This window comes from Hesperophylax consimilis, chromosome 1 (assembly GCF_061612785.1).
Source record: "Hesperophylax consimilis isolate HC1 chromosome 1, BYU_Hcon_1.0, whole genome shotgun sequence".
Taxonomy (NCBI): domain Eukaryota; kingdom Metazoa; phylum Arthropoda; class Insecta; order Trichoptera; family Limnephilidae; genus Hesperophylax; species Hesperophylax consimilis.
In genome coordinates this window covers 13,603,280-13,620,223 of record NC_142836.1, presented here as the reverse complement: position 1 = coordinate 13,620,223, position 16,944 = coordinate 13,603,280, and the positions used below count along the sequence as shown (strand labels likewise).

Below are 16,944 nucleotides of genomic sequence, written 5' to 3'. Positions count from 1 at the left end.
ATTTCAAATGGGCTGAATACATATTATTTTTTAATTTTCCATAAAAACAAACACTATTTTAGAAACTAGATAAAATTATCATTCCGGGGTATGCATTTAAAATAAACATTACTATTTTTAAATTATATACTTTTAATATCAAACGCGAAAATAAGTAAAAACGCTAACCACATTGTCATATAACAGATTTTAGGCGCAAAGATCCTACAGTTGCCAACTTGAGTAGCAGGAATTATCAGGTTAGTTGCTGGGTCAAACGTAACGCGCAAAAGATCCGCTACAGTTCCCCCCACCCCCGGCGACCGAGCTCCTCGTTCCTCCTTCTTACGCGCCGACCTCTGACCTAGCTGGACGTGTGTTCGTTTCGGCGCCCGCGTTCCAATTCGCACCGCTCGGTCGAGAAGCCAAATGTACGACAATGTCGCGCTTTGAACATCGACAGGCTGGCACCGTTTGTTTGAAACACGGCGCACAGTCCTGCAATCAACAGGATACCCCGACAACACCATGCTGTGAGTCTCTTACATTTCCTATTACCCTTGAATGTGTCCGCTAATAACCTAAATTCGTCCACGCTGCCTGTCGGTCTAGAGAGAGCTGTTAATTATTTCCCAGAGAGAGATTAGGGAACCCTTTGATGATAATTCTAGTTAGGATGTAACAACCTGTATTCTATTGTCATTCACCCATGTAATGTCCATTTTGCCGCTCAAATACAATGTTGATTTATAAAAAACCTAACCTCTTTCATTTGGGGATAGCGGTTGTATGGGAGTGTTTTGTGTAGACGGTGGGATATGGATTCTTGAGCCTCGCGCTGACCCCGAACCCTGACTATGAGAGAGACGTCTCATGCCCCCGCTTCTGAGCTGGCCGAGGGAAAGTCAGGGCCCCCCCAGGTCCGACGCGCGACACTGGCGACCAACTTAGGGCAGAATTTTTTAAACATATCCTTCCCGACTGCACAAAATTGCCTTTACGATTGCCCCCAATTTGAAAACATGTACTATGCAATTTTGTTGCCAAGCGCATTTTCGCCGCGAGAACTTTTGTTTGTTGTCAAGCGCATTTTGCCGCGAAAAAATAACGGTAGGAATCCTCTCGAACGAATAAAAGAGACGCACGAAATTCCCGCCAAAACGCTGTGATAACGAAAGTTTGAACATAATGTTTCTTCAATAACATAGATTCTGTGTTCTTTGTTTAAACAAAACAAACCCACTGTTTTAATTTCGGCATAATTTGCACCGTAATAATAACAGTCAGGATTTAGAACTGTGAAGCCAATTTTTACACCGGAAGTGATTTTTTTAAAAAAAAAGCACAATACACCCAACGGCCCATCGAAGCTGATTTCTAAAAGTATATCAGCTACAACCTGTAAAACACAAATAATTCTTTATCCCGATTAATTATATAGGTACGGTGTTTGTCCATTTTCTTGTTTTTTTTCAGCATTGACTGTTATAAAAGTGATTTTAAGTGAATTGTTTCAAATTAACTTCAGAAGTGCAGTGTTTTTTTGCAAAGAAGTGCTTTCTCGACGCAATAATAAGAACGTGTGTTCAATCTCACGATTTAGTGCCAGTAAATGAAGCAAATATAAAATCTTTCCATCAAAAGTGTTTTTTTTTCGCTTCCAAAGTGCTGTTTTTGTGCCTTTTTTCGTGCCTTTCCTCGAGTGCAGTGAATATAAGTGCGAATAGTGCCCACAAAATTAAATAATGCAAATCCTAAAGTGTCCCCCTGGCCAAATTTTCTTCAAAAAGACTTAGAAAAATTTCGGAGTTTTTTTTTCCTTTTTTAAACCATTTTTAACAATGAATTCCAATCAAATGGCTACATCTTTGGACATGGGTGTCATTCCCAATGTACACAACTTATCCAAAGTGCACCTACAAGCCGTCTTAAAAGACAGAGGAATATCACCACTAAACAAATCAAAGTCAGCATTGAAAGCATACGCTTTGTTATTCAACAAGAAGTTCATCAGGAAAATAAACCTATCCGTTGCAAGTGAAGACAAGGCACCCAATACCCCAGTTTTGGAAATCCCCGTTTCTAACAAAGAAACCAGGACACATGTTACAGTAAAACAAGACAATGCACCCATCACGGCACAAGAAAAAACATACGATCTCACTCCTTGGAAGATCAAATATAACGGTGTTTCTGATGTACTGGATTTCATTGACCGAATCGAAGAAACGGCCTCAATTAAAAATGTTCCATTTGACGTGCTGCAGAAAAACTTTATAGAACTAATATCTCCAGAATTAATCCCGTGGCACCGAATACAAAAATCAAAATGCAAGGACTGGAATAAACTCAGATCAGCCCTGATCACTAGCTTCGGCAAATCAGAGGCCCAACACAGAATTAAATTATCGTTACTATCCATTAAACAATTAGTAAACGAAACGGTGGCAACATTCATAGAGAGGGCCGAGTCCATCAACATCAAAATTTCCCACCCTGTCCCGGAAGCCGAATTATTACCAGTTATAACTGATGGCCTCCTACAAAGATATGAAAACATTATCACCTCACAGAAAATTGTGTCGTTGGCCCATTTAAACGAAGTTTGCCTCATTTTGGAATCCCACCAAGACAGGAAAAACAACAAAACCACCACGGACAATATCACTGTACCAAGCCGTCCTTCTGGATTAAAACCAGAATTTGACAACAAAAAAGTTTGCTCCTTTTGCAAAAAAGTAGGTCACCTAGCTACCACTTGTTTCAAGCAGGCCAAATTTCTAGAAGCTAAAGAACCCAGAACCTTAAAGAGACATCGCTCCAGGGATCGTTCTCCTCCACGCGACGAACTGCGTGAAATTTTCAAAAAATCAAGAAATAACATGGAAAGGTTGCAAGACCCTCACTTTGTTAAACCTCAAGTGGATTTCTCTAAACCCCCACCGAATTTTCACGCAAGAAAACAAAAAAACTAAATAATAACCTCTCAGGTATTCATTCTGTACCAAGGTCTAAGGAATGGACTGATTGGTTATCACACATTAAATATTTTAACCAGACCTTAAATGTTTCTTCGGTTTGTTGCAAACAAGCTAAAGATGGAAGACCTTATGCCCTTTTCTCCGTTAACAATGTCCCCTTCTCTGGACTACTAGATAGTGGTGCATCTGTTAGTTGCCTTGGCAACAATGCCCACCTGCCTTTTGTTAACAACGGTTTTAAAGTTTCTTCCAAACCTACACTCGTGACAACTGCGGACAATACTCCCCAGACAGTCATCGGTACTCTGCAATTACCAATTAAATGTAACAATAACACAGTTACAATTAACTTTCTAATAGTACCCTCTATATCCCAGAATTTCATCCTTGGCGTTGACTTCTGGAAGGCTTTTAACGTTGCTCCACAAGTATTTAATACTCTTGGCCAAAAACCTCCGGTCGCTCAAGTTGGTGAGATTCGCACTATAATTCCTCACGAAAACCTAAGCACTGACCAGGCTCTCCAATTAAAGGAAATGATCAACAAATTTGAATCAATATCTTTCGAAAAATGCGGACTGGGTTTAACTAATTTGGTAAAACACCACATCAAAACCAACGGCCCACCAATCAAGCAACGCTACTACAATTTAGCCCCCCAAAAATTGAAACTTTTAGAAAATGAACTTGATGAAATGTTGAAAATGGGAGTGGTAGTTCCCAGCAGAAGTGCTTGGACCAACCCAACCCTTTTGGTTTCAAAAAAAGACGGCTCTGCACGCTTTTGCCTCGACAGTAGACGATTGAACTCTTGCACTGAAGCCGACGCGTACCCACTGCCTTTCGTTCACGCAACTTTAGACAAATTACGCAATGCCAAATTCATTTCTTCCATTGATCTAAGCAAAGCTTTCTGGCAAATACCTTTAGATGCGGAATCCTGCGAAAAAACTGCTTTTGTTGTACCTGGTAGGGGAATGTTCCACTTTAAAAGGCTACCTTTTGGTCTAAAAAATAGCCCCGCCGAACTACAGAGGCTGATGGACAAACTATTCGGCCCTGAAGTTGACAACAACCTATTCTGCTACCTTGATGATCTCATCATCGTTAGTGACACCTTCGAAAAACACCTGTTAATGCTGGAAAAAGTTTTTCAACAACTTAAATTTGCTGGTTTAACCATCAATTTAAAGAAGTCTGAATTTTGTAAGTCTCGCCTGCGTTATTTGGGATTCATTGTCGACAAAAAAGGTCTGAGAACAGATCCTACTAAGGTGGAAGCAATGGCAAATTTCCCCCGACCCAAAAACGCGAAAGAAGTCAAAGGTTTCCTTGGACTTACAGGTTACTATAGGAGATTCATTAAAGACTTTTCCACTATTTCGGCCCCATTAAACAAAATTACTGGTATCCGTAAAGGTATCAGCAACTTTCGTTGGTCTACTGAAGCCGAAGAAGCTTTTACGACTTTAAAAACTGCTCTTCAAACAGCCCCTGTCCTGAATTGTCCTAATTTTGAACTACCTTTTACCCTCCACACGGATGCTTCTAACGTAGGGATCGGTGGAGTCCTAACTCAGGAATTCCCCGATGGCGAACACCCGGTAGCCTATTTTTCCCGCACCTTGAATAAACACGAGAAAAATTACGGAATCACCGAAAAAGAGTTACTGGCAGTATTGGATTCTGTTCACCATTTTCGCGGTTACATAGACGGTAGCAAATTTACTGTAGTCACAGACCATAGTAGTTTGAAATGGTTGATCTCTCTAAGTAATCCCTCCGGCAGACTCGCTCGCTGGGCTTCTCGTTTGTCCCAATACACTTTCGATGTCATCCACCGTAAAGGTGCGGACAATATTGTCCCAGATGCCCTGTCAAGAATTGAACTTGCCACATTAAACATCGATACAATTGCCTCTACCCCATCCACAAAAGATGAATGGTATCTCAAAATCTATGAAGGATGCAAAAACAATCAACAAAAGTTTCCCAATTTTATTATAAAAGAAGGACAACTATATCGCAATTGTAAGGCCCCACTGTCCATCCTTGAAGATTACTCTTGGAAACTCGTTGTGCCCCTCGAAAAGAGAAAACAAGTAATCATCAACAATCATAGTGCCCCCGACTCTATACACCCAGGAACCTTCAAGACGTATAAAAAGATTTCCTTGAAGTATTACTGGCCTGGTCTTTTCAAGCAAGTTCGCAACTACATCTCCAAATGTGAAACATGTAAAGCTTACAAACATAGTACGGCACCCCCTGCCGGCCTAATGGGAAAACCCAAACGTGCTGATAGACCCCTCCAATCGTTATCTATGGACCTCGTCGGACCTTTTCCCAGGAGTTATTCTGGACACATGCATATACTCAGCATTGTGGATATCTTTACCAAATTTTGTTGGATCTTCCCCTTAAAAAGAGCCAACGCCGCCGCCATTGTCAAACTTGTGGAAAAACACATTTTCATACCCTACGGAACACCCAAAACCGTAATAGTTGACAACGGAAAACAGTTTATAGCACAAGAATTTAAAGATTTCCTTGCTAAATACGGGATTAAAGATATTTATTATAATACCTTGTACACTCCCCAAAATAACACTGTCGAAAGGTATAACCAGACTATTAACACAGCTCTGGCCATTTTGGTTGACAAAGACCAACGTAATTGGTGTAAGAATTTAGATAAAATTCAAGCTGCCATGAATAACACTGTTAACCTATCCACTGGTTACACCCCCTTCTTTTTAAAACACGGTATGGAACAGGTGGTACATGGTTCATTGCACTGGAACACGAATTTCCCCACGTCAACCACCTCCACAAGCAATCCTGCCGTTGATTACGCTCATCGTTTGGAAGAACTTACTGCCATTTATAGTGAAGTTACTGATGCCCTATTGCTGGCCCACCAAAAAAGTGCGGACAGATATAACCTACGTAGGAAACACATCACTTTTAATGTAGGCGATGTTGTCTGGAGAAGGAATAACACCCTCTCTCAAGGAGCCCTGTACTTCTCTGCCAAGCTGGCACCCCGTTTTGTCAAAGCCAAGGTTGTAAGAAAAATATCGGACTTAGTTTACTACCTGTCCGACTCCTCTGGCAAACATACTGGTAATTACCATATTAAGGACATTGTAAAGTCTGGAAGTGAGGAGACAGTCGAAACTGCCCCACCACCCCAGCAACTTTAAACTAACCCATTGTGTATTATCACAAACTATTGTAAGCTTATGAAGTCTTACCATAATTAGGCGTGTAAAGTGTCAACTACATGTCAACCTATTCGTCAAAAACGAGTTTAACCTACCTTTGTAAATAAATGTATATTAACATATTATGACCATGAAATATTATTCCTGTAATAACGTTCTTTCCCTCACGACAATCGTTTTCTCTCCTTTTACGTTTTATTTTCTCACCTGTTCTGAAACTGATCATTTTAGAATAGAGACACGTTTTCGAGTTACAATCACCGGGAAGTCGCGAACCCGCTTTTGCTTCTCAACTTCTACACTATGCAATGTTTATGTCATGTCACCCCATTTTCGTTTCATTTTGTTCCCTTCGTCGTGTTAGAAAGAACCACCCCACTTTTGTTTTTGTTCCTTGTAAAATAACGATTGGTAATCACTCATAAGAGTGCCATCCAAAAGAGTTCGGATTTTGTAAATTCCGAAGTGTTAAATACCGACCCCCTTTTTTTTAAAAAAAAAAAACCTGTCAAGTACAGCCATTAATTCTTTCTTGTCCAATTCAACGTTACCTTGAGTATGTAAAACCCTATAGTGGTCTCAAAGGCAAGAACCAAGTAGCAATTAATCACATAATTGTCTTCTTTGTATGTATATAATTTTTTCATTTTTTTCAATTTTTTCCTTTCAAAAATTGATGGCGTCCTACCCAAGCTCACATTTACCAAAAATCGGATTTTGACACATCCATTTTGGGAAATTGTATTTATAAAAGAAAACCAAATGTCGGTCCTATAAAACCACATACCATAACTGGATTCGCTTCAACTAAAAGTATGTAAAACCCATTAAGGTCTTTTATTGTATGACGAGATCTCGATTTCTTTTCTCTACTGTTACGTCACGTATGTCTCGTACCTCACGTTTCAACCCTACGGGACAGGTTAGTAAAACCTTACGGTTATCCTGATCTTCGAACGCAAATAATTATATCACAACGTAAATCAACAGGACTTTGTTCGATCATCGTTGCATAATATAAACACCCAACCTTTGTCTCACCATTTAACCAAGTGTTTGCAACCCAATTGCACGCTACAATGAACAGTATGTAAAGCCATTATGGGCCTGTTCTCACCCATCGCACGATGTAAGTAGAAATACCTCCTACCATCATCTTGCACCTTGTAACAAATGAAGTAACATTGAAATTGTTTATCTTCTCTATTGTTCCATCGTACGCCTCTCCAGGCTACGGAGTTAGTCAATCTAACAAATCTTTGCAAACAGTATCAAATGATACTGCTAGCTTTTGTTGAATTATATTTAAATGTAAAATTTGTCACGCGATAGGAGAGATCCTTACAAAATCCACCACTACACGAGAAGTTCGTTACAATTACTTAATACTTATAACCATGTGTTATAATTTGGTCGTGTGACATTAACTTGCCATGAGTACCGCCTTTGTGTATAATTTGGTCGTGTGACATTAATTTGCCATGAGTACCGCCTTTGTGTATAATTTGGTCGTGTGACATTAACTTGCCATGAGTACCGCCTTTGTGTATAATCTGGTCGTGTGTCATTAACATGTCATGAGAACCGCTTTTGTGTATAATTGTGTACAACCCTGTACACGAGACGTGGAGACGTAATAATAATACTTACCGTGATTCGTGTGAACGACATAATATCGACATCGTCATCTCCTTTAAGGAACTGTTTTTACACTCTTTGACTTCTGTCTATAATTGAGTTGTACCTTGCATATACTGCATACTCGTACACTATACGTGAAGACGTTACAATACTCACCATGAATCGTGCGAACGAAATAATATCAAACCTTTATATGTGAACTACGTAAGTATTTCACAGAAACCTCTTTGTTCAACGCCAATGCCCGTGGACTTCCTGTTTTTGCTGCTTTCCAAAAGAAAAGAAGCCCAGGAATATCTACTATCCCAAAAGGACTAGTTTTCAGCTTCACTGTCAATTATGGGGCATAGTGCCGCAGGAGTTAATCGATGGGCACAAAACCACTAAACTCGTCGTCTGGGAAACGAATAAAAAGAATCCCAGGTTTGTGAAATTGGAACTAGGGTCTGTCTTTTCTCACAATCATGTAGAAGTTTAAAACGACCCCTAATCTTTTGCCAAATACACGCAAAAGATTAGCCTCTTTAGTACAATGTGTATTCAAATACTGTTTAAAATTAATCCACTTATTAAAATGTAAAGAGTCAGGAAATCTGCTGGTTGAATATGTTTCACTCTCACATAGAGGTTGAATTGGAAATTAGTCCAGTCTCTAGCAATTTCGTAACTCAATTCCCGTCCTTTTTCCTCCCCCTCCCTACCCCCATGCCCTCAGGCATATGTATGAAGTGGAAAATCTGTTGTCGACCATATTTCGCCCTCACTTCGAGTTCGAATCGGTAATTGTTCCGGTCACCAACAGGCTTCCTACCTCACCTTTCACGTATGTTGTCATTTTTTTTTCTCTCCTCAACGAAACACATTCATGAATTTTGAATATGTATGATACGCACTTGGCGTATCGTCTGTCTTTTCTGACAACCTTTATTCATGAATTAGTTTCCCTGCTGTTGCCGTGACTCGTTCACGAATTTTTTTGTCTTGTTCTTTGAAATCCTACGAAAATGTTACCACCTGTATGTTAACATAGGCCAAAGAAGGCCGGTTGTTTTTTCAACCAAGACAGTTTGTCATTCGGCAAACGCCAAGTCATCCTAATAAAGGATAATGTTTATGTAATCAAAACTAGTTAGGAATCTCTCTACCTCTCTCTCACACTCTTCGTCACTCTCTGGACCGGCAGTTAAACCTCGTTTGTTTATTTTTTCTGGACACATTTTGTTTCTCTCCAAACTTTTCTTCATTGGTCCCTAGGCAGGTAAACTTCAAGAAATTTGCTTTAATAATAATTCCCCCCGGATTTAAAAAGAAGCCCAGGCGGATGCCATCTCCGGCAGCCAAGCTGAGCCTCACCTCCTAGCAGCCTGCGCTGTGGTTACAAAGGCCCCTCGACTACTACTCGCTACACACTTGTTCCATCTTGTTCCTGAAACCACAGACCATACCACTCATATGTATGACGTTTGTCGCACCACTGCAAGCCGAGTTGTCCCACTATACTTTATGACACTCTGAACTACCTTTCGGACACGCTAGTCCCGGAGTTCAAATTTCTTGCCCTCAATGCCAATGCCAGTTATACCGTCTCTTGCTCTGTCATGCAGTGACACATACCAGGTCATGGGTGAAACATAATTACCCTTTGCCCCTCCAGTAAACACAAACTGCGCATCTCTAAAAAGTTATCCTGAGCTACATTATGCTCCGATAACCAACACATACGATCCGTGCCCACCATAATAGCACATAGGACTCGTACTGGCATAACTACGGAACCTGGACTACTCTCTCCAATGACCACTGTAACCATAGCCGCAGCCCCGCAAACCACAGCCCCACTTCGCAAACATCAACGCCCACAACGAAGCAAAGTGTTCTTTCCAAGGCCTAAGTGTACTCCTGAGTGTTATCTCAATGGGTCAGATTACAGTGATAATGTAATCTTTTAGAGTCAGTGAAATCTCGTTTCCTTCGCAACTCTTCGAAACCAAAAAACCAACGCAACGCAAACTTAGCTTCCAGACCAATGAAACCCTAGAATCACACCTTAACATTCCGTCTTTTGTTTTTTTCAATTGTATAATGTTGTCTATTGTTTTTTCAATTGCATAACCATGCCCTTTTGTCTTTCAATTGTATAATTTTGTCTTTTGTCTTTCAATTGCATAACCATGTCTTTTGTTTTCTAATTGCATAATTTTACTTGTTGTTTCCACACCTGCTCTCTCCCCAAAATTATTTGCTCCAAACATGCTATGTACCCTTCCTCATTTCTCCCCACAAATATTGTTACCTAGCCTATGGCATAAGCTAGTCATTATGTTTTAGCTAGGCATCTCTCTGGCCATCCAAGTCTCTCAAACTAAGGGCAACTCTTGTTTTGTCAAAAAACCCCAAGGGAGGCACATAGAGGATCTTTTAACCCTGATGCTCCATTACCACGTCGCCCTTTTTACGAGCGCGGGGGGAGGTGTCATATAACAGATTTTAGGCGCAAAGATCCTACAGTTGCCAACTTGAGTAGCAGGAATTATCAGGTTAGTTGCTGGGTCAAACGTAACGCGCAAAAGATCCGCTACAGTTCCCCCCACCCCCGGCGACCGAGCTCCTCGTTCCTCCTTCTTACGCGCCGACCTCTGACCTAGCTGGACGTGTGTTCGTTTCGGCGCCCGCGTTCCAATTCGCACCGCTCGGTCGAGAAGCCAAATGTACGACAATGTCGCGCTTTGAACATCGACAGGCTGGCACCGTTTGTTTGAAACACGGCGCACAGTCCTGCAATCAACAGGATACCCCGACAACACCATGCTGTGAGTCTCTTACATTTCCTATTACCCTTGAATGTGTCCGCTAATAACCTAAATTCGTCCACGCTGCCTGTCGGTCTAGAGAGAGCTGTTAATTATTTCCCAGAGAGAGATTAGGGAACCCTTTGATGATAATTCTAGTTAGGATGTAACAACCTGTATTCTATTGTCATTCACCCATGTAATGTCCATTTTGCCGCTCAAATACAATGTTGATTTATAAAAAACCTAACCTCTTTCATTTGGGGATAGCGGTTGTATGGGAGTGTTTTGTGTAGACGGTGGGATATGGATTCTTGAGCCTCGCGCTGACCCCGAACCCTGACTATGAGAGAGACGTCTCATGCCCCCGCTTCTGAGCTGGCCGAGGGAAAGTCAGGGCCCCCCCAGGTCCGACGCGCGACAACATTTTTACTTATTTTTTTACTTCAATCATAGACAAATTGAGAGAACTCGATATTTCAAAAACACGTTAGTTTTGTTTGGGGAATTTGTAAGAAAACTGTACATACACCTTTATCTAGTTCACATAAAAAAAATAAGAAATATTTTTTAAAGTTAAACCGATTGTTACGATAGCGGTGCGAAATATGAAAAATTCATTTTGACTGTTTTTAAGATTTTATTAATGGATTCCTCTATAAATAAATATTATTTCTCTTTCTAACGTCAAAAAAATTATGTATTTTCGCATGATAGAAAAAAAACATAAAAATACTTTTATAAAATTCGGACGCCCGGTCATATATGACCCTCAAAAGCTGGAGGGGTTAATTAATAAAGAGCAATATGAAAGTGTAAAACGGCAAAGGATGGTAAATAGACGTAAAGAATATGTGTTAATAACAAAGCAAAATGAGATCAGGTTCAAATAATACATATATGTAATAAAAAATACATGTAACTAACTTAAGATAAAGATAAGGTAAACAGAAAAATGCTTATTGGCAGGTATTTAATAAGTAAGGAAGACAGCTCGGTGGCTGAGTTGACATCGCTTTTGGGTCCACCCAAAAGCGATGTCATCACAACATCCCATGCCATCACAACACAAGTAACATTTTCCGCTTACTGTGGTTACCATGTAGGAGATATTCAAATATTGTCATGTTATTCGTAACCCAGAAATCTGGAAAACCCGGAAAAAAAGAGAGGGTACATTTCAAGTTGAAAAGATGTGCAAGTGTATGAGAATTGTGTAAGTAATAAATAGTCCTTATGCAGGCAGTAAATAACAGAAAATAGAAGTTGTATAATAGTGCAAAACAATAATGAGATCCTGTAATTAATACAATATTGCAATGATACAAACATATTTAAATACATTTATATAATTTACATAACTAACTGAACATAAAGATGTACATAGAAAATGCTTACGGGTAGTTACGTATTTAATAGGTAAAATATATTTCAAGCTGAGAAGATCTCTAGGTACATATTTCAAGATAAAATTAAGAATATCTGTAAATAGCAAAGGAAGGATAACCCCTTTTTGTAGGTAGTTACCTAAATTTAAAAGGTCTAGAAAATTTTGAAATGATGAAAAGAAAAATTTAAAGTTTAAAATAAATTAATAGCATTAGAGGTTGTAAGGATTCATGATTTGTGTTCAAAACATAAACTTAATCACTAAAATACATTATAAAAAATAAGTAGAGATTTGTATAAAAAAAAATTTGTGGATGTTATAAATTTACGAAAGAACCTTAGAGAGAACTATTGGGAATTCAGTGACACCAAAAGGCTCACATTTTAACTAATTTTTCAACTATAAAATTAGCGGCAAGCATCAAATTTTATTTTTCTATGCGGTTCAGAAACATAAGTTTTGAGTAATACGTTTAACAGAATTAATTCACATTCAATCCGCGGAGAGATCTATTTTTCAGGCCTGGTAGGGCAAATTAGACCGTAGGTCCGTTCAATTCGCCGGAGCCAAGGGCCGCATATTTTTGAACACGCCTTCTTCACTTACGTCGTTAAGATTCCGACCTTTTTTCAGAGATTTTTGGATATTGTGTCGTGTTAAGTAAATTGTAAGAAGCTGTTTGAAAATTTTCCTGATGATAGCCAAACTCCGAGAGGAGGGTTCATCAGAAGAAGAATAAGTAAAGGAACAGTGTGTTCACCTGAGGAAATAGTCGTGCACGAAGTCCTGGTGCTCGTCCAGCCAGGCCTCGGTGCGCGCGCACTCGGCGTCGTAGCAGCAGCCCGCGGCTGCGGGGGCGGGCCCGCGCCGGCCCGCGCCCCCGCCCCCGCGCGGCATGCCCGCCCCCTGCCCCTGCCCCGCCTCGATGCTGTGCACCTGCAGGCCTGAAACAAACAAAACACATAAGGTCAGTTGGCTGTTGCTGTTGATACAATTTCTGAAGTTTCTGCTCCCCTGGGAGGATACAAGCGAATAAGGCAAAGGAATAGCTACTGGGAAAACTTTGTTGCTTAGGTTAGGATAATGGATATATGTCTTCTGAGATATGTGCTCTCCTGGGAGTGTTGAACACAAGGCAGGAAATAACAGATATTGAAGAAAGTCAAACATCTTCTGAGATATCTGCTTCCCTGGGAGTATTAATTCTGGCAAACAAAGCATGAAGGGACACGTGGTTTTCGGAAACATGGGTAGGAGAGTGGTGAAATATCTTCTATGGTTGCTGCTCTCCTGGTAGGTTGCGGACAAACAAGGCAAGAAGAAGCACTTTGACTGGGAAAACGTGATTCGGAGAATCGTTGTCCCGTCTCAATTCTTCTGATCTATTAGTAAATATAATGATAAAGTTGATAAAGTAAAGAAAGATATTTATAAGAACGAATTTTTAGGAAGCTGTTGACATATTTAGGGGGTTCCTGACTGACCTTAGCAAACACGAGTACAAAAAAGCCAAAAAAATAAAACAGAATATTTTTTACTCATTTGAAAATTCTATTTGACTATTGACATTATTATTGACATTGTCTTTCATCCACACTATTATTACTATTGATCGAAATCAATTGGTTGATGAAACAGATTTTTCCACATTACAGCACCTTGCAGGATCTTGTGATTATAAAAGGGTGGGTACCGACAACTGGGAGACGATGAATAAATTTCAGCAATATTACCCATGTAAATGAAATGCATATCTAATACAGTGCCTGAAGGAATCAGATCTACCGATTGCGATGATCCTCCTTTACCTCATGTCAGCGATGGAAACCCATTACCGCGGTCAAAAATGTAATACTTTTTTTTTTACATAATTAAATTTGTGGGTAAAATATGTATAAAATTTTAAACACAAACATAATAATATTATGAGAAAGTTCTACTTTTAATCATTAATGTAACAAGAGATAAAACATTATGATTCATTTGTCAATTTTTTTAACGTAAAAATACATATATACCTAACTTTCGTATAAATTTTTCTTTTTTTTAAGCACTAAGATTGATTGTTTATTATTTTCTAAGGCACAATCAAACATCAATTAACGTGAACTAAAATTACCAAAAAATGTTATATTGTGAACGTTTACAGTACATACGAAACAATCCGTTCGAGTATTTAACCCAACAGAAAGTTCTTGCCTATAAGAAGTTGGAGTGGATAATATGAAATTTACGATCTTGGTCACAATGCAATAGTCCAACCACTTGCGAGGCACTTAAAACCTCATTTTTTCCACAAAGTGCTTCTTGGTGTACAAGATTATGGAATTGCGTCCAAGTTCTTTCTATATACATCATAATATTGTAAGATATTTCAGTCAATTTATCCGTTCTGTAATTTTTATTTGAGATTATTACAAATTAATGCACAATTTAAAAATAATACATATAACAGTTAACAAAAAAGCTTTTGCGTAAAATATATTTAAAAAAAATCATTCATGTTCATAAAATTACTTTTTATGCCCACAATTTTTGTTGTTGACTTGTATACAAGTTACAGGTTCTATGGTTCAAACTATAGTATTTATCTTTTGGACTATTAAATTATTAAACGTGTTTTCTAGAAACAAACGAACAAACTTTGTAACCTTTTCTGAATAAGTACCCTCACACAAATGCAAACAGTATGTAGACACGTACCAATAAATGAGAATATTTGCAACATGAATTTACATGCTCTGAAAACGCCACATAAAGCCTTCTTTTGCAGAAATCCGTCATACCGTGGATGTACATGAATTGCTTAACAATAATTATTTACTTATTCACGTTCTCCTTAAAACGGTTTTGCACAAATATATTACGGAGAAAAATACAAAATTGAGATACATGTAAGCATAAAAGGTCATGGGGCAGTTTTACTATTTTGTGGTATACGTCAAAAGATAAAATGGTGAAATTTCTCTAAGTGACGTTGAAAATTTCGATGGTCAATAACCAAGCAAGCAAACTTATCCAAGTTTAAATTTAGTTTTGTCGTAATTCACACAGCAGAAGACGATGAATACTAATACCCTTTCTGTTACTAATAAACTTACCAAGTCAAAAATGAAGTTACAAAAAAAATCCAAGACATAGCTATTTAGACCGGTCAGTGGTTGAGTGGGCATAGCGCTTGGGTCTCACCCGAGCGTCGCGTGTTCGATTCCTCGGCTGGCTAAGTCCTCCATCACAACACAAGCAACATTTTCGGCTTTCTGTGGTGGTAGTAGGAGATTTTCAAACATTGTTGGGTTATTCGTAACCTGGGAATGTTTGTCTTTCTTTAAAAAAAAAAGGTTTTTTCAATTTAAGAAAACTCCTTGTTAAAGCAAACGAAACCGGAAACTATAAATAATGTTTCCGAATATCTATTTCACTTTCCCCTTTGAAGAGTGCTTTTCTGATAGAAGTAAAATAAACATGTAATTTTGAATTAAGACTAAGAGTTCGGTTAGGTTAGAACGAGATAAAACATAGATGAGAAGAGCAGTTAATTAACGCATTTTTTGCTTAGTGGGTGCTAACTTTCTGCGTAGAAAAAATATTTCGGGCAAGAAAGTCCCGAAAGGCGTAAAAATAATGTTGAAGGATCGTCGTGGAATTCTTTAGTGGAATAAAAGTCGTCCGCAGTTCCACTGGAAAAAAACAAATAAAATCATCCTTAGCTTCGACATCTAAGACGTTTTCTCATTTAATCAAAATTGTGTAACTATGAAATTGAAGTGTCCACGGTTTTTGTGTGCGGAATATAAACATTTGAGCTGCTTCAGCATGTATTGTAAATGTTGTTTGTTTTGGAGGCTTATTAGAAAATAGGGAATAAAGCATGGCAAGGGAAACTACATATATTTAGCTAAACAAAGGAATCCATAATATTTCTAGCAGCATCCTCATACGCAATGTTCCATGTGGGGAATTGATTCTGTTCCAACTTCCTCGATGTATGCAGATTTCAAAATCTTATGTATTTTAAATTTTACGTATTTATTATGACCCAATTCAGAAGAATGAAGAATTCCAAACGGCACAATTCTCGGAATTGATGTAGGTATTCTTTCAGAAATCCTTAAACTGAAATCACAGTGAACTTATATTTTGTAACACTGTCAGTTTAGGGTTTGGCAGCGACATTTAAACAAGCATACTAAAAGCTTTTTCAAAGCTAGCAACCATTTTCAAAGATGTATGTACGTTAAATATACAGAATACAACAGAAACGATGTCAAGATATCAATCACTCAACGGTGAACATACTCCATAAAGTTTTATTTACGTCCTGCTTTTAGAATTTAAATAAATTTAATATTCCGAGTTCATTTCTTATTATTTCATGAATCTAAAAAGGCATTAAATAAGTTCAGTTCAAAGAGAATACTATAATCTATTGTTTTGTGAAAGATATGAAAGATAGATAGATTTCGATCTGTCGTATTGAAATATTATTGTATTTAACGTTTCAGATCAAACCCATTTCAGTTCAAATATTTCTTCAACCAAACAAGTAATACAGTGTGCCAGGTTAGTACTATTTGTAGGTCAAGTCCCAAGTTGACACCTTATTTTGCAGTCAATCTTTGTTTATCCGCGTGGGCTCCAGTAGGTTATGTTTCAAAGGTTTGAAATGAACATTCACTAAATTTCCCTACATTTTTAAAAAGATTTATACAAAGTTTGTAAAAAAAACATTCATAAAAACCGTAAAGAGGAAAAGGATATAAAGCCAATTAAGAAACATTAAACAGTAAGTAAAAAAATAATTACCAAAAACAAGTAGTTTCCGAGGTATAAAAAGGTTTTAACGGGCGTCAAAATACTCTAAGGAGGCAACAATGAGGTTACCAAAAAATGTTGAGATTAAACTTATAAGGGCGAACATTTGAGCAAAATAAAAT

At 38.4% G+C, this 16,944-nt stretch overlaps 1 protein-coding gene across 8 annotated transcripts in view; it reads right to left on the bottom strand.

Annotated features, from left to right (window-relative positions):
- Nucleotides 1-16,944, bottom strand: part of LOC149426300 (dual 3',5'-cyclic-AMP and -GMP phosphodiesterase 11-like) — a 488,751-nt gene that overhangs the window by 146,146 nt on the left and 325,661 nt on the right. For all 8 annotated transcript variants that reach the window (XM_089649566.1, XM_089649917.1, XM_089649971.1 and 5 more), the window contains one exon: nucleotides 12,768-12,951. In XM_089649566.1, the coding sequence (XP_089505692.1) occupies nucleotides 12,768-12,951 (184 nt within the window). The remainder of the gene's footprint in view (nucleotides 1-12,767; nucleotides 12,952-16,944) is intronic.